We start from the raw sequence: 26,505 nt of genomic DNA, 5'->3' as shown, positions 1-26,505 counted from the left end.
TCTTAGAGGTTACTGTCTTCTAAAAATTTATCTTTTACTATTTTGTTAGTCATTTCCAAAGGGCACAGAGGCAATTCTTTCTCATATATGCTGTATTTAACTGATATTGTGTTTTTTCAGGAAAAATTTGAATTCTACCCAGGCACACTGGAACTGGTAGAGATCCTTCTCTTCTTATCTTTGTTTTCAGCACACAGAGAGGAAATCAGGGAGGATGGAGTAAACTAGAAAACATTACATGAAATCTAAATTGATATCATGGTTCAAAACTTCACACCCAAGCATTTGCAGTTTGTCCCCGACTTTGCTTTTTTAAAACAGATGTATGCATTCTTTTATGTGTAATATATTTTACTCCATTACTAGTATTGCAAGTTATCTTGAATGTATTTGGCTTGATTTTGAAGAAGGGGGGAATTTAATGTACTTGCCTGTGCCTTCAATTCTCAGTCTACTGCAGGGGAATACCCATTTCAGTTTTTCCTGGCTTATTTTGTTCTCAAATCCCTTTCTTTGGAATTTTCTTCTCTTTAAATTGGTTACTTTAAAAATTTTGCATTGTAAAATTTATACTGGCTTTTACTTGCCCGTTTTTTACACATTAAGAACAAGAAAGTTGCTAGAACTAAGCTAGGCAGATGGTCTCATCCTTCAAAGTTAAGGCTGAATTAAAGTATTGTTTTGAAGTCTATTCACCCACAAGGCAAAACTGGTTATCCTGATATTACCTCAGATTCTCCCCAGATTACTTTATTCCAGTACTCTTCCACCTCCCTTAATGTGTGGCCACTTTTGATGGCTCTCCCCTCCAACACAAAACCCCTCTTCACCACAGCTGTTGATAGTAGGCACTCGGTCCCGCATTCCAAAGTTGAGAAATCTGGAGCCTCCTTGGTCTTTTCGGGCTGCCAGGCCAGGTGCTCAGAGGTCACAGGCTGGTGGGTTTCCGTAGGCAATTTATGGCCTTTCCAGGCCCAGAGTGGCCGGGAACAAAGCGGGGACCACCGCCAGGAGGCGCAGCCCATGGGGATGGAGGCGTCGGCCCTGCCCCAGAGCGCCCGAAGCCGCGCAGCGGAGCCCCACACACCGAATGTCATTTCACACAGACCAAGAGATCAATTCGCTGGTCGGTTCGTCAATCTTTTCAGCTAGGATCTGCTCCACACCTCCAAGGAACCCAGGCTAGACCAGCTCAGAACTGGCAAGAGGGATTACACCGCTCAGGTGTTTTGAGCCGCCAATCTTCAGAGGGACGCGGGAACGCGCGTCGTCCTGCTTTACGGCAAGGGTGCGCGCGTTTGCGGCAGCGTGACGCAAACAAATTTTGGCGGGAAAAGCGCTGCATTTGGATTCCTGTGGTGGCGGGCAAAGGACAGCTTGGTGAGGAGGGGCGGCCGGTAGGGCGAAAAAGGGGTCTGGAGAAGGAGTTAGGAGTCTAGATTAGTGAGGAGGAGCACGGTGAGATAATGGTACTATTGAGCGGAGGGGATGGGAGATCCTCCAGCGGAGGGGCGGTTTTGGAGAGTGGAGGAGTGTGGTACCTCGGGGTCCTCATTGTAAAGGGTGTGGGGGGAAAGGGAGGCTACCTTTCTGCTAGCTGGGGACCTCAGAAGTTTGGGCGCCGTCCTGGGTCCCAGCCCTTCCTTCCGCTTCTACGGGTAGTTTGGCCCCGCCCCGGGCTCCTCCCGGCCTTTGGGACGGGTGGGGTGGGGGTGGGAATTGGAACTGTGCAAGTGGGGAGGAGGGGCTGCAGTAGCTGCAGTTATTCCAACCCCTCTTCTAGCCCACATCCCCTTACTCTCTTCCCCAGACTCCCACCACTTCTACCCGCTTCCCCAGTCATTCACCCGAAAGCATCCGTCTTCCCACTTCTCACCGCAACTTTTAAATTTCCCGTGAGGCCTGAGGAGGGCAGAGTTTCAGCCCTCGGTGTGCAAGGGAATGGGGATTGCGATTTCGGCAATCAAATGCCTAAACTTAAAATACTTGTTTGGGGTTTAAAGACTTGGATAAATGTGAATGAGATGTAAGGGGAAACCAAGCTGTTGTGAGGGATCATGGCAGGAAGCAGAGCGCGGTGGCTTTACAGGTGATCTGAGCTTATGCTCCTTCCTTATTTTTCGGGTTCCTGCGTTTTACAGCCGTGGTGCTCTGTGGAGTCATGGCAGTGCCCTTTGTGGAAGACTGGGACTTGGTGCAAACCCTAGGAGAAGGTGCCTATGGAGAGTGAGTTTGAATCCGAATATTATCTTGCTTTCACGCTTGCTTTAGTTTTCTATTGTTTTGTCTTAGTATGTATTTGTTGTTTTGGGCTTGTTTTTTCCAATACATGGCGCTTTAGAGATCAGATCTTTGCAAACCAAGGCTTTTAGCAAGTGAAATTGCACAATTTTTGTAAGGATTAATATTTCTGATTATTTTTGCATTTTTTATTTTTCTTTATCAAGAGCTGCAAAAGATCTGTTGAGATTATTGTTTCCTCAAACAACCACATAGTTTTGGGCTTTAAGAATAGTGGCTAAATGAGCAGACTTTGGGGATGGCCTGCCTGGTTTCAGATCTTAAATCTGTCGCATACTGGGCTTGTTTTGTGGACTTAGATGAGCATCCCAATGTTGTATGTCTCCGTTTTCCTCATTTATATAAGATGAGAATAACAGTACCTACTCCAAAGGTGCTTAGTACTTTTATCACAGTCATATGTAGCATGAGATTAATAAATGTTAGGTAATGCTATTAAAATTATGTGAATAGAACTAGTATATATGTGAACTAGAATTGCTATTATCCCAATTTAGCTTACTTTATCAAGCATTTTTTAAATGACTTGCATGTACAACATAATGACTTCTTTGGAGTAATAGCCATAGTAATTCACCTTTCAGAAAGGACCAGTATCTGTTGAAAATATGGCAGAAACCATTTCCTTGGTTTCCTTGGTGGAGAAAGTAGTAAAGATAAAAACAATTTTGGATTTGTCATGTTTAATCTTTTGAAGCTCTAAAAGAGAATTCAAAAGTCTACAATGTTATAACTCTTGTTTTCCTTTTTTTTAGAGTTCAACTTGCTGTGAATAGAATAACAGAAGAAGCAGTTGCAGTGAAGATTGTAGATATGAAGCGTGCCATAGATTGTCCAGAAAACATTAAGAAAGAGATCTGTATCAATAAAATGTTAAATCATGAAAATGTAGTGAAATTCTACGGTCACAGGAGAGAAGGAAATATCCAGTATCTATTTCTGGAGTACTGTAGTGGGGGAGAGCTTTTTGATAGAATAGGTATGGAAACAATTTAAGATATTTATTCTACTGAATAAGTTTCTAAGTTTGTTTTGTTTGTTTTTTAATATTGAATAGCTAGTCCCTCATTTTCCCCTTAAGTTTTTCCAATATTGAAATTGAAGTAAAAATTCCTTTTTTTTTCTGGCTAATTTTACTAATATATGAAAACATATAGTATCAATGAAAGAAAACTGTCCTTAAGTTATAAGTAATTTTTTCAGGATTGCTGTATTATGTAATTTAAAATGATAAGCTGTAGTTTGATGATGAAGTATAAATACATAATAAGCTGAGCTCAGTGGCACATGTTGTAATCCCAGTTACTCAGGAAGCAGAGGCAGGAAGATGGCAAGTTCAAGGCCAGATTATGCAACCTTGCAAGACCCTGTTTAAAAGAATAAAACCCAGTATCACAAAATAAATTAATAAAACAATAAAAAGGACTGCAGATCTAGCTCATTGATAGAGTGCCCCTGGGTTCAATCTTCAGTACCACAAAAACAAAACAACAAAAACCAATGTATTGTTTGCCTGTACAGTGTTTTTCTTTGTAGATATTCTGTTTACATGATTATTGCATACATTTACAGGTCCAAAATACTATCATTGTTATTTTTCCCCCTTATTTGTTGAAGTGAAATGATGGCTTTATATACATATCAAGTAAATTGTTTGCTACTTAAGTGTTCTGTGCAAACTCAAATGATTGATGTTGCAAAATGCTAAGAAGTACATAAAATATATGCTGTGGGTCTAAGTTTATTATTTGAAACTATTTTATTAGTAGTTAAAAACTGCTTATTTAAATCTCTAATGGGAATCTCAGGAGAGAACTGAGGGCAAAAGAAATCATGAGTTAGTGAGAAATGAAAATATAAAAGGTAAAAGATAACTGATAATAGAAGCTCTCTTAATAAGACTGTTTCCTGAAGGAACTTTGTAAACATTCAGTGTAAGGGATTTTATAAAGTTTAAATCTGTTAAAAAATTTAGTGAAATAGGTTTAGATTGTTTTAGGCATTCACATTGACAATTATATTTCAGAAATGGGAAAAATACTAACAGCATTTAGAAACAATAGGGCAGAATTTAAAAGATACCAAGTAAATATTAATGTAAGAGTAAAATAGGAGCTTTCATAGCATGTATTATGTTCCTGATTTGGATGATAGCTTTATTTCTTTGTAATGTTCCTATGATAGTAGTTTGTTTTTGCTCTTTAACAGATTGGAAAATGTTGGTTATTAAGTACTGTATTGTTAAGTGTACTTAATCTTTCACTAGTATAAGATTGCTAAATTATAATCACATGTCTAAAATCAGATTAAGAAACTATATGTTCAATGCCTGGTTGTATTTATCTAATAAACTAACTTGTAATTAATTCTTACAGAACCAGACATAGGTATGCCTGAACAAGATGCTCAGAGATTTTTTCATCAACTCATGGCAGGGGTGGTAGGTATAATTATATCTTTTTTTTTGTTGTTGTTTTTTTTTTTTTTTTTTTTTTTTTTTTAATTTTTTATTGTTGGCTGTTCAAAACATTACATAGTTCTTGATATATCATATTTCACAATTTGATTCAAGTGGGTTATGAGCTCCCATTTTTACCCCATATACAGATTGCAGAATCACATCAGTTACACATCCATTGATTTACATATTGCCATACTAGTGTCTGTTGTATTCTGCTGCCTTTCCTATCCTCTACTATCCCCCCTCCCCTCCCCTCCCCTCCCCTCCCCTCTTCTCTCTCTGCTCCCTCTACTGACATTCGTTTGTCCCCCTTATATTATTTTTCCCCTTCCCCTCACTTCCTCTTGTATGTACTTTTGTATAACTCTGAGGGTCTCCTTCCATTTCCATGCATTTTCCCTTCTCTCTCCCTTTCCCTCCCACCTCTCATCCCTGTTTAATGTTAATCTTCTTCTCATGCTCTTCGACCCTACTCTGTTCTTAGTTACTCTCCTTATATCAAAGAAGACATTTGGCATTTGTTTTTTAGGGATTGGCTAGCTTCACTTAGCATAATCTGCTCTAATGCCATCCATTTCCCTGTAAATTCTATGATTTTGTCATTTTTTAATGCAGAGTAATACTCCATTGTGTATAAATGCCACATTTTTTTTATCCATTCATCCATTGAAGGGCATCTAGGTTGGTTCCACAGTCTAGCTATTGTGAATTGTGCTGCTATGAACATCGATGTAGCAGTGTCCCTGTAGCATGCTCTTTTTAGGTCTAATTATATCTTTTCCTTTTATTTAAAATTAGTACAAATAATAAGTTGCTAAATTCTGGTGTGTTCCTCTATTTCCCTGTAGGTTTATCTTCATGGCATTGGAATAACTCACAGGGACATTAAACCAGAAAATCTCCTTTTGGACGAAAGGGGTAAGTTTAATATTTTGTTACTACTAATTTTAAGACAGCCATTCAAATCAGGACGAAAATCTGAGAAGCCAAGGAAATTTGGGAGACTTGGTATATTTGGAATTCAAGTTTTTCATGATATAGTTGTGGATGAGAAGTCTTCCCTAGATCCAGGGTAGTTTGCTAAAGATGAATAAAAATAAGAATGCTTGAAAACAACTTTTTAAATGAATTAATAAAGGTAAGCTTCTATTGTAATACCTGAGACTTTAGCCATGAACTGTTCACCCTTTTTATCTATGACTTGCATAATATGCAAGAATTTTAGGTTTTTTTTTTTTTTTTGTTGTTGTTGTTTTTAATGGATGTCATAAAACTGAGGGGATGGATAGTGAAAATGTTATTTTACGGAGTCAGGACCAAAAAGATGAGGCAGTGATTTATGTCTGTTATGTTTAAGGCTGTATTCCTAACATTAGAGTAGTTCCTTGCAAATAGTAGATTTTTTAAAATAACCATTAAATAAATTAATCTAGCAGACTAGAGAGGTGGGCTGAATCTTAACAAGTTATTTTTTAATAGGAAAAGATCTGAAGTCTATTATTTGGATTGAAAAAAATTAACCAAGCATAATTAAATAGCTTGTTCTTGGCAGTTAACAGTTTTTAAAAGACATTTACCGGGCATTAAACTTGGTATTAGTCACCTGTGTGATTTGTTCACCGTATGTAAGAAAACTAAGTTGATATAGTGCCCGGAATGAGGAAAATAGTGGTCCAGTATTACTCTGGTGAGACTTCTCTGGAAATAGTGTTTCCTGGGGCCACATTGTAAGAGATGTATAGACCACTGATGTACTTTTATAGGAAAGTGAACAAATGAAGAGCTGTGAACTATGCAAAATAAGAAATTATTGCAGGAACTCAGGGAAACTTGCTAATTGTTAAATATGGTTCTTCAGAACCTGTGGGTGAAAACTGTTTAGAAGTAATTTGAATTAGCACAGGGATGATGTTCAGCAATGGATCTGTGCAAAAAAAGCATGGGTTGCTTTGACATGTAGTGAGTTTATAACATTGAACAGTGGAGTATTAATTATCAAGGATATTATAAAGGGAATTTAAACATTGCTTGTCTAACACTGTGCTTAAGTTATTTAGCTTTCTACAAGTCATTTCACAAGTCATATAGCAGTATTTTAGATATTCAGAAAATTTAGTGTATGATAAAAAGGAAACTTTGGATGATTTGTTGATGAATCCTGAGAGGTGAGCACACAGCACAATCTGAGGATTCTCATGCTTCTGTTTTCATGCTGTTCCCATTACTTGCTGAATGGTAATAGCCTTGATGATGTTAAATTCCATTCCTCCCCTTCCTCATACAAAGCAAGTCCTTTTTGAATTAAATGCAGGTTTCAAGATACACAAAACACCCTGGAAAAGGATTACGTGTCTCTAAATATGAAAGGCAATATAGGATAGTGTTAAGAGCTTGAACTTTGGAGTCATTTGAACCTAGGTTTAATCTAGGCCACCTCATTCTAGACATGTGGCCTTAGGTAAGTTGCTTAACTTCTCTCTGCCTCACTTTTCTTATTTATAAAATGGGGATAATAGGAGAATCTATCTGAGTTATGAGGATAAAGGATACAAACATCATGTGTTTTTGTAGAAGTATGTACCTGGAATGTATAAAACAGGTATTTATACCTATGTTATACATATACACATACATTTTAAAAATGCATAAATGGGGGGTTGTGGCTCAGTGGTGGAGTGCTTGCCTTGCATGTGTGAGACACGGTTCAATCCTTAGCACTACATAAAATAAATAAATAAAGGTACTGTGTTCGTCTACAACTAAAAAGAAGTGTATTACAAAAAATGCACACGTGTGTGTGTTTTTGTTATAAATAGTAGGTACCTATTATATAGTTGATGCTGAAAAAAATGGTAGCTATTATTACTATGTAAAATTAATTTACATTAAAGCATAGGTTATATGTTTTTTTCCTATGTGCATGTGGGTTTCATTTTTTTACCCTTTTAAGCTGTGTTTATGTAGTATAAAAAGTAATTTTATTTAAAACTTAATTCAGGTGCCCTCAAATTTTCATAATATAAATTACATATTATGATAAAGTGTAATGAACACCTATCTGCCTACCTGGCTTAAAAATAAATTAGTACTTATAAGAATGCTCACAGGTCTGTTGTTTAATAGACCTGTGAGTTGTTTGCAATTTTTCTATCAGCAATAAGAAAGTCTGAAATGGATAATTTGTAGCTGCAAACAATGACATAGCTGGATTTCAAGAATATAAGGCCATAGAGCAAAAAAATAAACTAAAAGAATTGATACGCTCTTTTTATATGAAATTAAAAAATATATAAAACCAATTATATTGTTGAAGTATGCAAACAGGGCAAAACATGAAAACAAAAGCAAGGGCATAATAAAATTCAGAATGGTGGGTGTCAGAAGGTAGGAGAGGGAATGGGTGTGTCCTTTTTCTTGGGTGTTAGGTGAGTGGTATTGTTCTTGTATAATATGTATTTTGTTTCTGTCCAGTATATAACTAATAATCGTTTAAAACAGAAATACAATGTTACCAGTATTTGAAGTCTTTCTGTATTCACTCACAAATACACTCTTCCTTTATTTTTGTCAGAACTATACTTGTAAATTTTGAATATATGACTTGTATTTCTCTAATCTAACTGAGTATTAGATTGCAAACAAAATAAAACAACAAAATTCAAGATAATCTATTAGTATTTTATGATAATCTGTTAGTATTTTAATTGATTACCACTTGGAACTCAGTCTCAGTTATTTGTCCAAATTGTGCCATAGATAGCTATTAAAAAAATATAGCTGGGCATAGTGTCATGTCACTCGTAATCCTAGTGGCTCTGAAGACTGAGGCAGGAGAATCTTGAGTTCAAAGCCAGCTTCAGCAACAGCAAGGTGATAAAGTAACTCAGTGAGACCCTGTCTCTAAATAAAATACAAAATAGGGCTGGGAATGTGGCTCAGTGTTCCAGTGTCCCTGGGTTCAATCTCAGGTATCCCCCACCCCCTCCAAAGAAAATCACAGTATTTACCTCCTGGAGTCAAATACAAGTAAGTATTAATGGCTTACATTAAATTGGGTATATGTGCTTGATTTTTAAAGAACCGAAGAATAGAGAAATGATGACTGTTACATAACTGTGCATAGGCTTAGTACAAAAATTGGATCATGTTATAATTTTTGCTATAACACTAGCCTATTCCCCACTTATATCCTTTCCATATTAGTACACCTTGTTTTTCTTTTTTTTTCTTAATAACTACTTATTGTATACATGTTTTATAAGCTTTTACCATTTATGGTGTGCATTTAAGTTATTTACAAATAACGTTGCTACAAATATCCTTGTTTGTGATGTTATGAGACTATTTCTGTGGATATGTTCCTAGAAGTGGGTATTACTAGCTGAAAGAGAAAATATTTTTTGAATCTTTGGCTGGATTGCCCTCTGAAAAACTTATAACCATTGACAACCTCTAATAACAGAGGGCCTTCCCAAGCTCCTAAGACTAGGATAGAACCCTTTTCTGTAAGATCCTGTCATGTTCTATATTTTTATAACTTTCTTGGCCATTACCTATTGTTAGTCTACCTCATTGATTTGTTCACTACCTGCGTTGGCTCGCACAGTGTCTGTTATGTGGATACAGTAGACATTCACTAAGTGTAAAAGTCCTACCTGCAGTTTTTATGTGCTGGAGATGGGAAGATTAGCGTGGAAGTTTGTTTTTTTTTGTACAGTTCCTCCTCTTTTTTTCTCAACATAGCTACTTCGACAAGAAGTTCTCATGGATTCTGGATCTTTATAGTTTGTTATGTCTTTACATATATATTCTTCTTGCCAATTGATTTTGTTTGCTGCTGAGAGTGTGCCTCCTATTTTACTATGTCTCATTCTTGCCTTCTATACCACTCATTGAAGGGCTTTTCTCTGCTTTCAGCCCAAGTTTGGAGTGTTCTTTACCAGAAGAATAGCCCCTTTTAACTCCAGTATCTTTCTTTAACCTGGTCCAAACTGTTTGGTGTGTTGGTGACAGTTTTCTTAAGTTAATATCAAAGATGAGGGCCTTTTCCAAGTTTAGCGTAGATGATTATGTCTTTAATTTTTCTTAAAAAAAAATTTTTGTTGTTGTTTATTTTGGTCAAGTTAAGGTAGAGAAATTCTACAAATCAGGTAATGTAGTCAATAAAACTTAATTCTAATATATCTATTTGCAAATTGTTTTTATCCAGTGCCATTCTTTTTTTTTTTTTTTTCTTTTGGTTTAGATAACCTCAAAATCTCTGACTTTGGCTTGGCAACAGTGTTTCGGCATAATAACCGTGAACGTTTATTGAACAAGATGTGTGGTACTTTACCTTATGTTGCTCCAGAACTTCTGAAGAGAAAAGAATTTCATGCAGAACCAGTTGATGTTTGGTCCTGTGGAATAGTGCTTACTGCAATGTTGGCTGGAGGTAATAATTATTTAGTCATGATAAAACTTTTGGTTTATGACTTTGTGGGTTGGTGCAATACTTGTAATCCCTCTGGAAGGCTAAGGCAGGAAGATTGCAAGTTTGAGGTCAGTCTCATCAACTTAGTGAAATTGTGTCTCAAAATTAACAAACAAATGATCTGTGGATGTGACTCAATGGTTAAGCACCCCTAGGTTCAATCCCTGTTATCAAAATGAACAAACAAAAAACTTCTGGCTTATGGAAAATCAGATTTGCTATACCAAAATAAATTAAATAAACCAATGGAGTTTGTGTTTATGTAATAGTATTTTAATACTGTCTTAATCAGTTTGGGTTGCTATAACAAAGTACTGTAGACTGGGTGGCTTATAAATAGCAAAGATTTATTTCTCACAAAGCCTGGAATGAAGGTGCCAGCATATTCTGGTAAGGATTCTCTTTCAAGTAACCAGCTGATTATGTCCTCATATGATGCAGAGCAGAGAGAACAGAAGCTCTCTGTGTTTTCATAACAACAATGATCCCATGAGGATCATGAGGGATCCTACCCTCATGAACCCAATCCCTGCCCAAAAAGAGCTGACCTCTAAGTACCATCACCTTGTGGGTTAGAATTTCAACATGAATTTTGAGGTGGAAACAAATATTTAATCACTGCAAGTAGTAACTTATCCATAACTAACTTGTAATCCCCAAAGTTTTTAAAAATGTGGTATGTGTATCTATTAAATGAAAAGTCAAAATAGCTGTCTCTTTAAAAGTCATGTAAATGTTTTTTGGTGATACTAGGGATTAAACCCAGAACTTCACACATGGTAGGCAATCACTACCACTGAAGAACATTCCCAGACCTTTTTTAATATTTTATCTTGAGACAGGGTCTCTTTAAATTGCCAGTCTGGCCTTGAATTTGTGATGCTGCTTCAGCCTTCCTAGTAGCTGGGATTATAGGCTTATGCCACTGTGCCATGCTTCATGTAAGTACTTTTGAAAGAGTAGGATAAGAAGTGGCTCGTCTTTTCTTTAAAGTGCCTGTGAAGCTTCTACAAAACTTCTTTTCCCATTTTGTAAGACATTGAGTTAATCTGAAGGAAACTTTGTATGGATTTGTAATGATTATTTTTCCTTGAAATTTTTACAGTATAATTTTGTTAATATGAGGGAATTGTAACTTGTTTTATTGTAGAATTGCCATGGGACCAGCCCAGTGACAGTTGCCAGGAATATTCTGATTGGAAAGAAAAAAAGACATACCTCAACCCTTGGAAAAAAATTGATTCTGCTCCTCTAGGTAACTGGGTTATCTTGATTGATACAGATTTCTTAGATTTAAGTCTTGTGGTATTTGAATTTTTCTTAACATTTTTTTTTTATAACTTTTTTTTTTTTTTATTGTGGTGCTGGGTATTGAACCTAGGGCCTTGTGTATGTGAAGCAGGCACTCTACCTACTAAACTATATCCCCCAGCCCCTCTGTTATAACATTTTAATAATTAAATAAATAACCCATGATCCTTGTAAGTTAGGAAATATAAATAAAAATGAAAAAAAGCCTATAATTCCTTCACTTAGATGTAGCATTTTAAAGATATTCTGTGTGCTTCTGTGCTTTGCTGTAAATACTTTTAATGTTTATTACATAAGTTTTTATATATATATATATATATATATATATATAAATCAAAAGTTAGATCATACTACAAATGATATTTCATGACTTGTTCTTTGGTTTTAATATTCTTTGAAAAATTTTCCTTGCCTGTAATTGTAAATCTGTGTCATTGTTTTTAAAGGCTTGATGATATTCTGCTACATGGATGTGCTTTACTCATTCATTAGAAATTTATTTTGTAAATTTTTACTGTTTTAAAACAGATCTGAGCTGGGCGTGGTGGCTCATGCCTATAATCCCAATGGTTTGAGAGCCGGGGCAGGAGGATCGTGAGTTCAAAGCCAGTCTCAGCAAAAGTGAGGTGCTAAGCAACTCAGTGAGACCCTGTCTCTAAATAAAATACAAAATAGGGCTGGGGATGTGGCTCAGTGGTCAAATGCCCTGAGTTCAATCCCTGGTACCAAAAAACAAACACACACACACATATGATAAGCATCCATGTAACTTAATCTTCACACATATCCTTAAATTATTTATATAAAATAAACCTCCATAAACAAAATTGCAGGGTCAAGGATGTATGTAGATTTGTAAGTACTGAATATTATTTTTCTAAATTGCTTTTCAAAAAGTTTATACTATTACAACAGAGTTTTATTTTTATTTTAAATTTAATATTAATGAAGTTGGAACCCTTTTGTCAGTTTTGCTCAGTGTTAGCAAGGAGATTTTCTTACCCTTGAAGGACTTTTCCCAGGGGTGCTCTACCACTGAGCTATATCCCCAACCCTTTTTATTTTCTATTTTGAAACAGGGTCTTTCTGAATTGTCCAGGCTGGCCTCAAACCTGTCATCCTCCTGCCTCAGGCTTCTTAGTCAAGGGTTACAGACATGTATCATCACATCCAGCTTTGACCTTTGCATTTGTTACAAATATTTTCTACAATTTATCACTTATTTCTATTTCATTTGATATTTTGACATGTAGAAAATTTTTTATTTTCAAATCTATAATCTAGTCATTTGTGATATCTCACTACATTGTCATATTTGGAAAGGTTTTTTTCTATGTCTACTGTTTTTTAAAAAGTCCCCTATGTTTTCATGGCTTCATTTTTACATTTAAATCTTTGGTCCATTAGAAAATAATTTTAATGTTAGGAAATGTATAACTTATTTGTCAAAATAATTAAGATTCCTTAGGATAATGGTTGGTTATATTACTCTCTTTAAAAAGTTGTTCATAAGTAAACACATAAAACTGTGCAAATGAGGAAGTAACATGAGAACATGATATGCTGAGTGATGAAATTTGGTGTTAAAAAATGGATAGAAGATTTCTTCGTATCTTTTTGTTAATGCCACATGGGGAAAAACATTTCTTTCAGACTCTTATTCTGCTTATTTGCAAATAATTGAGAATTAGATCTAGGAAGAATTTTCTAAAGTGTAGACAACAGCAAAGAAAAACTATATGAACTTAAATCAGTAATGAGTAACTTTATTCTTTCCCTTCTCCAGAAATAATATTTAGACATAAGAAGGCTAAAAGAGAATGTGTTCTTTAATCCTAAGTTGTAGGCTTTTCTAATATGTATGACTTTTTGTAAATATTGCTTTAATATTTTGCTTTCAGCTCTGCTGCATAAAATTCTAGTTGAGAATCCATCAGTAAGGATTACCATCCCAGACATCAAAAAAGACAGATGGTACAACAAGCCACTCAAGAAAGGTATTAGTTTTAATATATAAACATTTTCTCTGTGAAAGCATGAAAATTCACTATCATAAGTGAACACTACAAGATAGCTGGGGTCTCTTTCCTCATGGAGATTATTATGTCTAATAGGGAGAACAAGTATAAAAAGTAGTTTTGTTTATTAATAACTACAAAGGGGAAAATTGGAGTACTGTAGCCCATTGTTTGAACAAATGTTAAGGGACAGTGAAGACTTTTTTTCCTGAGGAAAAGACATGAAATTAAAGAGAAGTTAAACAGGCAAGTTGAGTGTCAGATCTGATTCTAAGCAGAGGGAGCAGCATTAGGAAAGTCTTAGTTTAGAAAGTCTGGTGCATTTGAGGAACTTTAAACAAGGATAGTGTGGCATGGGCCTTGTCTGTCTTCATCCTTGTGTTAACAATCATTAGCACAGTGCAAGGCATGTTGCAGGCACGTGGTAAATTTGAGTAAATGAGTAGGGAAGTGGGAGAGGGAGAGATGACGCTGGAGAGGCAGATAGCAGCCAAGATATGAGAATGAGGCCTTGTGATCTATTTTAAGTATTTTGGACCCTAGCTTAAAGCCATTAGGGTCATATATTTGGTTTTAAAAGATCCTTTGGTTTTTTGGTTTTAAAAGATCTACTCTTTTTCATTGTTTTTGATGAATAGAAATAGGCTAAGGGTAGTAGATTAGATGGGAGAAGATGGTAGTTTGGAATAGGTTAGTTGTAATGGTATTAGAGAAGAGAGGTGGATTCCAAAGAAATTTAAGAACAGCTAGTGATTGTTTAGATGTGGGAAATGAAGGGAGATGAACAGTCAAGGGTGACTCTAGTTCTGATAACTCAGGAGGAGGAACAGATTTGGGAAGAAATTTTATTTAATTTTTGAGGAAATGAGTAAAAACTGTTCAGTAGTTTGTGTGTGTGTGTGTGAGAGAGAGAGAGAGAGAGAAAGGAGAGAGAGAGAGAGAGCACACTTTAAGACTAGGCTTTAGATATCAATTTTGGGAATTTAAACCATGGTAGTAAAGGAAATTTTAGAGAATTTGAAGGGATGCCAATATTCAAGTTGTAGGTAGAGACCAAGGAAACAGTAATCAGAGAGATGGCAGGAATAACTGGAGAATGTAGAGTAGTGGAGGCTAAGGGAAGAAAGTTTATGACAATGACAGTTCCTGTTAACTGGACCAAGAACAGGAAGGCTAAATTTTGTCCATTGAATTTCATGATATGGCATTTATTCATGATCTTGGCAAGAATAATTTCTAAATCACATGGATATAACTTCTCTTTCCTCATTAATTATTATTATTTCTTTCACTGCTAATGATCAAACACAGTGCCTCATGCATGCTAGGCAAGCACTCTACCACTGAGCTATACTCATAGGCCTGAAATAGTTCAACATTTTTTTTCTTTTTTTTTTTTTTTTTAGTACTAGGGATTGAACCCAGTTCTTGTACATGCTAGTCAAGTGCTCTGCCACTGAGTTATGTCCCCCATTATTTTTCCTTAACTTTTAATACTTCCTTCCCCAATCTCATCCTCCGTTAGTAGCAGAACTTCCTATTTCACTGGGAAATAGAACAACGCAGAATGGAATTCACAAGCTCCCACCACGTTCTTCTCCCATCTAACTGCCTCTGTGCTCCAAGACTCTACTGTGTACCCTGTTGCTATGGATAAATTGCTCTACATATGAATCAACACTTGCCTATTCAAAGAGATCTGACAGTTCTTCTCTTTTCCCAAATCACTTCTTTTTCTTCTCCACTGCATCTTGTCAGCATACCAACATGCTATTTCTTCCATCATGAAAACAAACAAAAAGTTAAATAAATACACAAACAATTCAGTAAGTTAAATAGTAATAAAACTTCTCTTAAACTCATTTCTCTCTATCATTCCAGTTTTCTTTTTACAACTGAACATCTCTAAAGATGTTTCTAATTTCTAACACCTCATAGCCAGTTTTAAGGATTTCCATCTACGTTGTTGCCAAACTAATAATCAGTTCTCAGATTTCCTCTTAGTCTGTCTGATCAGCAGCATTTTATTGCAATTGGTCATGGCTTCCTCCTTTAAAAACTGTCTTCATTTAACTCCCAGATATTACACTCTCTTTACTTTTATTGGCTACTCTTTTTCAACCTCCCATGATGGTTTTCCTTTATGAACTGAGCCTCCTAATAGTGGAGCAGACCAGGGCTCAACTGATGAACCTCTTTTCTTGTCACATTAACTCCATTATTAATTTTTTTCAGTCTCAGGGCTTTAAGTAAATCTTTATACTTATAAATAACCACATTTATGTCAACCTGGACTTTTTCTATGAACTCCAAACTCATTTGCCTAGTATTTCAAATTTCCCTTGAGTTTTAAGAGGCATCTTAAACTTTGAAATGTCCCAAACTGATTTACTGATTGTTCTCCTTCATACCTCCTCCTATCAGAGTCTTTTATATTTTGGTTGATGGTAACTGTGTCATTCTTGCCATACAGATCAGAAACTTTGAAGATAGCTTTTATTATCTTTATTTCCTATCCAATCTACAGGGAATTTCTGTTAACCTCTACCTTTAAAAGTTCTCAAATCTGACCACCTTTTATCACCTCCACTGATACCCTGTCAGTTGAAACCACCATGATCCTTTGCCCAAGAGTGTTCTGATTAAAAGGTGAGTTAGAGCTGGGTGTGGTTACACACTTTTGTATTACCAGAGACTTGGGAAGTTGAAGGAACAGTATTGTAAGTTTCGGACCATCCTTGACAACTTGATGAGACCCTGTCTCAAAAATTTTTAAAAAGGGCTGGGGATATAGCTCAGTTGTAAGTAGCCCTGGGTTTAATCCCCAGTACTAAAACGAAAGAAAGAAAGAAAAAGAAAAAAAGTAAGACGTCACTGTTAAAAATGTCACTGTTTTGCTCAAATATTCCAGTGCTTTACTTTTCACTCAGTATATGAGCTAAAGTCTGTTCATTTGACTTGCAAGGTCTTATACAATCTCTCTTTCATTACTTCTCAGACTTAAAACTGCTCTTCCTCTTGGTCATAGCTGTATTTGTCTTCTCATTATTCTTCAATCACTCCATGTTCACTTTTACTTTATTTTTATAATGACTAATATGACTGGGACCCCCACCCTCTGAGACTTACTCATATATATTGTTCTGTCACCTTATTTGGGTATTGACTTCAGTGTCATCTTTTCAGAAAGAAGTTATTGGCCATCCAAGAAAACTTTAAAACTATCCCTTTCTCCCTGCAACCTACTTGTTGTGTTATTTTCCTTCATTGTATTTATTACCATTTAACTTACTGGATTTGAACTTATTATTTTACTTCATTTTGTCTCTTCAGTAGAGTACAGGATTTAAGAAGTCAATGATTTTTGTCGGTTTTGTTCAGTGTTAGATATTTAATACCTAAAATAATGCTTGGTACATAGATTTAGTAAAATGTTTGAAAGATAAAAAGGTTGTTTAATCTTAGCATGTTTAATTGGTTTGGTGACAGATCCAGTACAGGAAAAGGCTGTAAGTCTTAAAAGAAAGGGAATAAGTAGCAGAGCATCAAGATCTCTGAGGAGGTAGGAGTGTATGGGCTCCTTAGCACAAATGGAGGGTATATTTTGATGGATTCCTTCTGATGGGAGGATGCAGAGGAGGAAAAAAAGATGGGTAAGAATGCAAGTAAATTTGCAGATTTGGTGGTGACATGTTGAGATAATTAAAAGGTTTTACTTTCTCTATGGATGAGAGATGGTATCATATGTTAAGTAATGTGGTGATGGCAGTGGTCCTGGAAATTTCAGAAGAGTATAGAAAGGGAGAGAAGGCTGGAGAAAGGGAGGAAAGGCTGACTAGAGAAACAAATAGGATTGATAGGATTGACTGACACTGTTGAGGGTCTAGCTAAGGAGTATAACCATGAATTTGTGGGAGCATCATTTTCTTTCTTTAAATGTTTTATTCTTTTTAGTTATACATGACAGTATAATATATTTTGACATATCATACATACATGGAGTTTAACTTCCCATTCTTGTGGTTATACATAATATGGAGTTGTACTGGTTGTGTATGCACATATGAACATATGCCTGATTCATTCTACTGTCTTTCTTATTCCCATCCATACTCCCTTCCCTTCATCCCCCTTTGTCTAATACAGTGAACTTCTAACCCCCACCCCTCAACACCCCCATTATTGTGAGTCAGCTTCTGCTTATCGGAGAGAACATTTGGCCTTTAGGTTTTGTTATTGGCTTGTTTCACTTAGCTTGATAGTAGTCTCCAGTTCCATCCATTTACTGACAAATGCCATAATTTCATTCTTCTGTATGGCTGAGTGTTGTGTATATGTACCATATTTTCTTTATCCATTCATCTGTTGAAGGGCACCTAGGTTGGTTCCATAGATTAGCTATGAACTCTTATAAACATTGATGTGGTAGCATCATTTTCTTTTTTTTTTTTTTTTTTTTTTTAGCATCATTTTCTATATAATGATTATTCTACGCAAAGCTTTTCTTTTCCAGGGAAGCAGAATGTTGGATAGAACAGATTCATAATGTCTGTTGCCATTATCAGAAATTATTCTTCATTTTGAAAAGTTTTTTTTTTTTTTCTTTTAGCTAGCTGTCTCTGTCTTTGTAGAATAGTATTGTTACCATAAAAGATGCCATTAAAATTGTGTCCTTAGTATGATACCCCACACACTGAACATACTTGTGAAGTACCTAATTTGATAGGTGAGTCTTTGTACGTTTCTAACTTGACCACATGTCTTACAAAAGCATGTAGGAAGAGCCATTATTTGTTGTATGAGTATTCTGTTCTGTAAATGGTTCTTGATGTCGTTTTACTTATTCAAGTTGCCATTTGGGTTAATTAAAAAATAATTCCGTAGAAGACTTAAACCTGGTATTTCTTTTTTTTTAAGGGGCAAAGAGGCCTCGAGTCACATCTGGTGGTGTGTCAGAGTCTCCTGGTGGATTCTCTAAGCACATTCATTCCAATTTGGACTTCTCTCCCGTAAGCAGTGCTTCTAGGTAAGACTGATAAAAGATTAAGTAGTTATTGAAGAATTCCTCATGGAGAATAATACATGTATATATGTATTTTTAAAATAATGAATATAATTTTGTCAGTGCAAGAATGGTTGATATAAGAAAAGCCTGGTGAGTTTTACTTAAAAGCATATATTTGGCTGGGCATGGTGGCATAAGCCTGTAGTCAGTCCTAGCTACTCCAGAGGTAGGAGGATAACAAGTTCAAGGCCAGCCTGGGCAACATGGCAAGACCCTATCTCAGAAAACTAACTAATTAAAAATTAAAGCTAGGCATGGTGGTGCACACCTGTAATCCCAGTGGCTCAGGAGGGTGAGGCTGAGGATCACAAGTTCAAAGCCAGCCTCAGCAACTTAGCAAGGTAGTAAGCAACCTAATGAGACCCTGTCTCAAAATAAAAAATAGAGGTCAGGTGGTGGAGAGTAGAAATTCAGTGGATTAGACAAAGGGAACGAAGGGAAGGGGGCTGGGGAATAAGAATAGGAATCCTAGACAATAGAATGGACCTGACATAACTTTCCTAGTACATATGAATACACTACAATGAATCTCCACATCATGTACAATCACAAGAATGGGATCCTAATTAGAATAAGATATACTCCGTGTTTGTATAAATATGTCAAAATATACCCTACTGCCATTATATCTAAAAAGAACAAATAAAATTTTAAAAAATAAATAAAAAGGGCTGGGGATGTTGCTCAGTGGTTAAGTGCCTCTGGATTTAATACCTGGTACCAAAAAGAATGAAGAAAAGTATAAAGTCATATACTTAAAAAAAAAATTAAAGACATATTTTCCTTTCTCTTAATGTCTTAGTGAAGAAAATGTGAAGTATTCCAGTTCTCAACCAGAACCACGTACAGGGCTTTCCTTGTGGGACACCAGTCCCTCATACATTGATAAACTGGTACAAGGAATCAGTTTTTCCCAACCGGCATGTCCTGATCATATGCTTCTAAATAGTCAGTTACTTGGCACCCCAGGATCCTCACAGGTAAGGGAATTTCCTTTTTTAAGTAAATAATGGTTGTCCTTTATTTTTATTGTCTTGAAGTCTTTTAAAATGTGGAAATCTTAGATATATAGTAGTAATACTTTTGATTTATACATAGTTTTTGGACAAGGAAGAAAGAATGAATTAGAGGACACCTTCATGGAAAAGAATTCTAAATCACAGAAAAAAAAAAAAAAAGCTATGTTGTGAGTGCTTTTGGTCTTAATGGGCTTACTCAGCTTTCTGTTTGGCACATAGAACCCTTGGCAACGCTTGGTCAAAAGAATGACACGATTCTTTACCAAACTGGATGCAGACAAATCTTATCAGTGCCTGAAAGAGACTTGTGAGAAACTGGGCTATCAATGGAAAAAGAGTTGTATGAATCAGGTATGTTGATTTTCATATATCCTTTCCTGCAGAAAATTCAATATGTGAATATAAACTCTCATCATTAGTATCTTCCAAAAATAGAAAGCAGTTTAATTTGAAAAAGAAAGAGTTGAAATTGGAGGAATTTTCAATAAAATGTTCATGATTTTAAGGAATAATATGTTTTTTTTTTTCCAAATACCTCTCCAGGTTCATAAAAATATTAATGGACTGAAATAATTGTTTTCTTAAAGGCTATTATGCCTCAATTGTAGATAATCTCATATTTCTTCTCATCTCCCCTGATCCCACCTACCAATTTTTGTTGTGTGTGTTGTTATAGTATAATTATAACATTTACTTGTTAGTCTAGTCTATCATTAGGCTTTAAAAAACGTTAATATGACGAAAGACAAGTATAGGGAGTTAATCTGTATTAACGGATACTAAAGAGACCTGATAACTAAATGCAAAGAATGCTCTTTCATTAGATCATAGATTTTAAAACAACTTTGAAGGATGTCATTGGAACTATAGGGAGAATTAGAATATGGACTTTATATTAATGTTTTTGTAGCATTGTCAAGTGGTGTGATGATATTGTTGTTTGTAAAATGTCCTTATTACAAGAGAAACATGTTGAAGTAAGGTTGAAGTAATAACTTAAAAAAACTTAAAGAAAGGCAAATAGCTATACAAAAACAATCAAACCCACACATACTTAGATAAGGCAAATGAAGGATATATAGTTATTTATCACACAAATGTTTCTTGTAATTTGGACTGGGCTTAGCTGGGCAAATCTGCCAATCTTGCATGGCCTTATTCATCTAGCTGTAGTCATTCAGTGGCTTTGCTGTGGCAATCAGTCTAAGATGTCCTCATCGTTATGTTTGTGTCTTGATATTGGTTGTTGGCAAGGAATTTCTTTTCATGTCACTCATCTAGGCCATTGGAACATTCTAAAAGGCTGAAAGTGGAAGTTGTAAGTCCTCTCCAGATCTTTGCCATCTTCTGATTTCTGCCCTAGCTTTTTAGCCACAAACCTAGCCTCTCCTTTTCTCTCTTACATTTTCATAATTTTGTTTTCTAATTGCATTTTTATTTTATTTCTTCTTTCAATTGTATTTGGGTAAAATGCTAAATTTCTTTTGTTGCCAAGAGTTACACAGAGCCCATCCATGTTTATAGTGTTTTTTGTTTTGTTTTGTTTTGTTTTTGGTATTGGGGATTGAACTCAGGGGCACTCGACCACTGAGCTACATCCCCAGCCCTATTTTGTATTTTATTTAGAGACAGGGTCTCACTGAGTTGCTTAGTGCCTCAATTTTGCTGAGACTGGCTTTGAAGTTGCAATCTTCCTCCCTCAGCCTCCTGAGCCGCTGGGATTATAGGTGTGCACCACCATGCTTGGCCTTATAGGGTGTTTTGGCTTGGACACACATGCACATCTATGGGGAATTAGATTTTCACATATTTGATACTACTTGTTATGAAACTACCCTGTATGTTTTTATCATAGAAGTGTCACTGACATGAGCATTTGGTTTTTGTTTAATGGCTAATCTTATTTTTTTGCCTCAGGTTACTGTATCAACAACTGATAGGAGAAATAACAAACTGATCTTCAAAGTGAATTTGGTAGAAATGGATGAGAAGATATTGGTTGACTTCCGGCTTTCTAAGGTATTTTTGATATATTTCATTGTAGTATTCTTTCTATGGAAATATTTCTATATGGAGATATAGGTATAGATATATATATATATATTTTTTGGTGGGGGGGTACCAGGAATTAAACTCAGGGGCACTTGACCATTGAGCCACATCCCCAGCCCTATTTTGTGTTTTATTTAGAGACAGGATCTCACTGAGTTGCTTAACGCCTTGCTTTTGCTGAGGCTGGCTTTGAACTTAACAATCCTCCTGCCTCAGCTTCCTTAGCTGCTGGGATTACAAGCTAAATGGATTTTTTAAAATGGCAATATTTATACAATAGTCTCCCCACTTGCACTTTTGCTTTCTGCAGTTTCAGTTTCTCTCTCTTTTTTTTTCCTTGAGGTCACCCATACCCCAAAAATATTAAATGTAAAGTTCCAGAATTAAATAATTCGTATTTAAATTGAGCATAGTTCTGAGTAGCATGATGAAATCTTGCATTGTTCTACTCCATCCCACCTGGGATAAGAGTTAAGTATTCAGCATAAAAACCTTAAGTATAGATTTTTATTCATGCCAAATACAGTACTTGTCTGTTACTCACTTATTATCTTTTCTAGTTATCACATTGATTTTCATAGTACTGCAGTGCTTATGTTCAAAGAATGCTTATTTTACTTAATAGTGGCCCAAAGTGCAAGGGTAGTATGGTTATACTTGCTCTAGTTTATTACTAATTATATTAATCTCTTACTATGTCTTATTTACAGACTAAACTTTATCATAGGGATGTGTTTGCATATATACATACAGAAAGAAGAATGCACATGGTGGATATAGTATAGGGTTTCATACTCTCCATGGTTTCAGGGAGTCTTAGAATGTGTGGATAAAAGAGAACTGCTTATTTGGCATTTGTAAATATATGGTAACTTGCTTTGTTCATTCAGTATTATGAACTTAGTTAGATTTTCACATATTTGATACTACTTGTAACTACCCTGTATGTTTTTATCGTAGAAGTGTCACTGACATGAGCATATGGTTTTTGTTTAATAACTAATCTTATTTTTTTGCCTCAGGTTACTGTATTAATAACTTTTCATTATCTGTTCTTCCAAAACATGATTTTTTGTAATTGATATTTATTATAAAAGTTTTTTTGTTTTTGTAGAAATGTAGATTAATATGAAAATAAAAATAATCCCAAATTATGCTTCTTAGCAGTAATCACCCCTAATATTTTGAAACATTGTTTTTTTGGTTTATGTTTAGTTTTTTAATATTATAATAATAAATGTACATCATATAATAGATTCTTATTTGATATAGTAATTCTGTGATTTTTTTTCTTATACATTGATTTTTTTATATATTGATTTTTTTTTTCCTTTTGGTCACATTTCTGATTATTTCTATTTTTAAAGCTCTTGACATGTAATACCAAAATAGTATTTTTTTCTCTTTCCTAAGATATTGTTGTATGTAGCTCTGAAGAAGGTTGGGAGGGTGTAGTTCACATTTTTTTGTTTTTTTAAAGTTTTTAAAAAAATATTTATTCTTTAGTTTTAGTTGGACACAATATCTTTAATTTATTTATTTATTATTATGTGTTGCTGAGGATCGAACCCAGGGCCTCGCCCGTGCTAGGTGAGCACTCAACCGCTAAGCCACAACCCCAGCCCTAGTTCACATTTTTTTATATTGAACATTTGCTACAATACTGTCTTCCAGATCCTTGCTGTGAAATTTAAATTGTGAAGGATGTATTATACTGAAATCCTTCTCAGAGCTGAATCTGTTGACTTCATTGCCATAGAATAATGACAACACTTGACTGTCCTTGTGTAGTTTATTTCAAGTTTACAAATTCCCACTACCTTTGAAAACAGTGGTTCAGAGATAACTAACCTTTAATACAGGCCTGATGCATTTTCTTGCTCTCTGAGCTCAGTATGGTGGGAATAGTGAAGAGCACAAAATTGGGTCAAAATTATTTATATAGTCATTTCCTCTGCTAGAATATTTGGTTTTTATAAGAGCACCTGAAAAGTATTGTAGCTGGACATATCTGAGGGTGTTTGTTTCTATTTCCTAGTAAATAATCTTTTTTTTTTTTTTTTTTTTTTTGACATTATTTTTATATATCATTCTTGCTATAGGGTGATGGTTTGGAGTTTAAGAGACACTTTCTGAAGATTAAAGGGAAGCTGAATGATGTTGTGAGCAGCCAGAAGGTTTGGCTTCCTGCCACATGATCGATCCATTATCTCTGGGGATTCCTGGTGAATATAGTGCTGCTATGTTGACATTATTCTTCCTAGAGAAGATTATCCTATTCTGCAAACTGCAAACAATAGTTCCTGAAGAGTTCTCTTCCCCTTTATCCAAACATCTTCCCATTCATTGTATGTTTTGCATACAAATAATAACTGTATCTTAATTGTCATAATTTGGGGAAAGGGATGGGTAGAATTCACTAGATATTTCTTTAGCAGTGTTTATTATCTGAATTTGAAATCCATCTGGTGAAAACCAAGTTTTGTGATACCTGACTTTATCAGCTCTTATACCAACATAATATTCTATTTTTACTAAAACATTTTGATACATCCCAAAGTGTACTGATTTAATTATAAGGATAAATTTGTAAAGACTAGCCCTTGTGACTTTTGGATACAAAAGTAGATTTATCAGTCTATGAGGTGGAAGCCAGGTTCAAAAAATGTATCTCCAGATCTGTACTTATATTTTCAAAAGGGTCTCACCAGTTATTCAAACCTGTTTTTGAGTTATAACGATTAATTAAAACTGCAAGTCTGTTTTTTTCTGGTGTAGCTAGTAACATATAAAATGCTAATTGGTCTTTCAAGAAGTTAAGCATAAACTGTAGTGCTTAACTAACTTTACTCAAAAATTAACGTTGCACATCTTAAGTATTTTCTATATTATTTTCTACTTTCACAGCCGTATTTTAATTCTTTACTATGGAAATAAATTCTATTTTGAAAATGAATATCTAACTCTGTGAACTTATTGGTGAGCCAGGCTTTTAGGTAATAAGGAATAGAAGGGGGAGGGAAGAGTATGGAAGCTATCAGAAATAGATCAGATTCCTGCTTTCTTTATCTGTTATATTTACTAAAACTTTATTTTTAAAATAAAATTTATATTAACTTCTGAATAAATGGGTTGGGGTCCTATATTGCTTTTTCTAGATAAATTAAAAAATTAATCAGTACCTCAGTCTGAAGAACATGTAAAGTTTTATGGTTAGAGTGTATCACATATTAGTATATACTGATATTGTGTTAATGGCAGCATACCCAGAGGAGGAATAAATTTGAACCTATTTTATTTATTTGAACCTATTTAAGAATTAAGCCAATACATTCTCAAGTATGGGAAAATTGCTGTTCTTGAGAATTTGCTGCCAGTCATTATTATCTATTAAAAGTTTTCTTATTTTGAGCTCTTTCCTGAGCTCCTGCCTTTGATAGCCACCACCTTTGACATTTCCACTTGAATGTCTAATAGGCATGTCATGACCAAAAACAGCTTTTGATTTAATTCTTCCAACCGGTTCCCCTTCCAAGTTCTCCCATCTCAATAAATGTTACTTTTTTTTTTTTCATATTAAGGTATTTTTAATTGGTTCCTAATAGTTATACTTTACATTAGGATTTATTTTGACATAAATAATGGATTACAGTTTGCTCTAGTTAAGTAAGTCCCCAGCACTTTAGCCTTACCCTCTACTTCCTCCTTCCCCCTGTTCTATTTCCTGTACTGATCTTTTTATTTATTTACATTTTTTAAAAAATCAGTGTCTTAAAAAAATTAGTGTCTTGTGAGTATATATAATGATGAGATTCACTGTATATTTATATATATGCATTGGAAAATTAGGTCAGATTCATTCACTATTTTTTCTTTTCCTCCCCCTCAATCCCCTTCTTTCCTGATCTTTCTTTTATTTTGATGGAATCCCCCCATTTTTTCTCTTTCTCTCCCTCATCCGTTACTTTCAAATCCTAGTTCCTTAAGCCAAAACCCTAAAAATTATCCTTAACACTTTTTTTCATATTCTATTTTTGATTCAGCAAATCCTCTTTAATTCAGCAAATATGTTCAAAATATATCCTGTTTCACACTTCTGTACCACTCTAGTTGAATACAGTCATCTTTTTATAGAATCCCTCAGCGTTATTTTTTTGAGAAAGTACTCTTAGAGATCTTTATAAAAATGTGAATCAGATGTCCCTTCCTTGCCCTCAATTCTCATGTCTTTTTATCACACTTAAAATTCAAGATTCAAAATTATGTGTGAGTTATTCAGCTTTATGTGATTGTCCTGTGACCACTGGTTTCATCTGTTGCTCAGTTGGTTCATTCTGCTTTCACTCCTTCAGCTTGGTGTTCTCACAAGATGAGCATATTCCCTGCTCAGGGACTTTTACTTGCTTTTCCTCTGCCTTGAGCACTTTTACTCCCAAATATTTGTGTGACTGTGCTTCACTTTGGGTTTCTGCTTAAATGTCATTTTCTCTGCAAAGTCTTTCCCCTAACTTTTCTCTGCAAAGTCTTTCCCCTAACTTATCTAAAAATAATACTCTTCTCTGTCACTTTCTTTTATTTCTTTTTATTGTGGTGCTTTTTACCTGACAGGATATTTTTATGTTTATTATGTTTCTCTATTGGAATATGTGATATATAAGCAAGGTCCTGGAAGGTCAGGGACCTTGTCCTCCCTGTTCAGTTCTATATCTTTGGCACCTAAAACAGTGCCTGTTACATTACAGTATGCAGAGTTGATATTATCTATTCTAAAAAAATGTCCAAAAGTTGCCCCATTGTCTCCATTT

General features: G+C 35.1%; 1 protein-coding gene across 2 annotated transcripts; it reads left to right on the top strand.

Moving 5' to 3' along the window:
- The first annotated feature begins 220 nt into the window (after nucleotides 1-220).
- Nucleotides 221-24,656, top strand: Chek1 (checkpoint kinase 1). Of its 2 annotated transcripts, none has more exons than XM_046432677.2 (13): nucleotides 221-1,380; nucleotides 2,142-2,226; nucleotides 3,057-3,280; nucleotides 4,677-4,741; nucleotides 5,611-5,680; nucleotides 10,008-10,196; nucleotides 11,386-11,490; nucleotides 13,448-13,543; nucleotides 18,482-18,590; nucleotides 19,432-19,609; nucleotides 19,868-19,999; nucleotides 21,566-21,667; nucleotides 23,803-24,656. In XM_046432677.2, the coding sequence occupies exons 1-13, from the start codon at nucleotides 960-962 to the stop codon at nucleotides 23,896-23,898; spliced, it is 1,872 nt and encodes a 623-aa protein (XP_046288633.2). In that variant the 5' UTR covers nucleotides 221-959; the 3' UTR covers nucleotides 23,899-24,656. The 2 variants fall into 2 exon arrangements, with proteins under 2 accessions (XP_046288633.2, XP_046288634.1); XM_046432678.2 differs by having other exon boundaries at nucleotides 1,168-1,288.
- The last annotated feature ends 1,849 nt before the right edge of the window (nucleotides 24,657-26,505 follow it).

Source organism: Marmota monax, unplaced genomic scaffold (assembly GCF_021218885.2).
Source record: "Marmota monax isolate L192 unplaced genomic scaffold, Marmota_monax_Labrador192_F-V1.1 WCK01_AAM20220418_F8-fsc00062, whole genome shotgun sequence".
NCBI classification, from domain to species: Eukaryota; Metazoa; Chordata; class Mammalia; order Rodentia; family Sciuridae; genus Marmota; species Marmota monax.
Note: the sequence above shows the minus strand (reverse complement) of the source record. Positions and strands in the feature narration are given on the sequence as shown.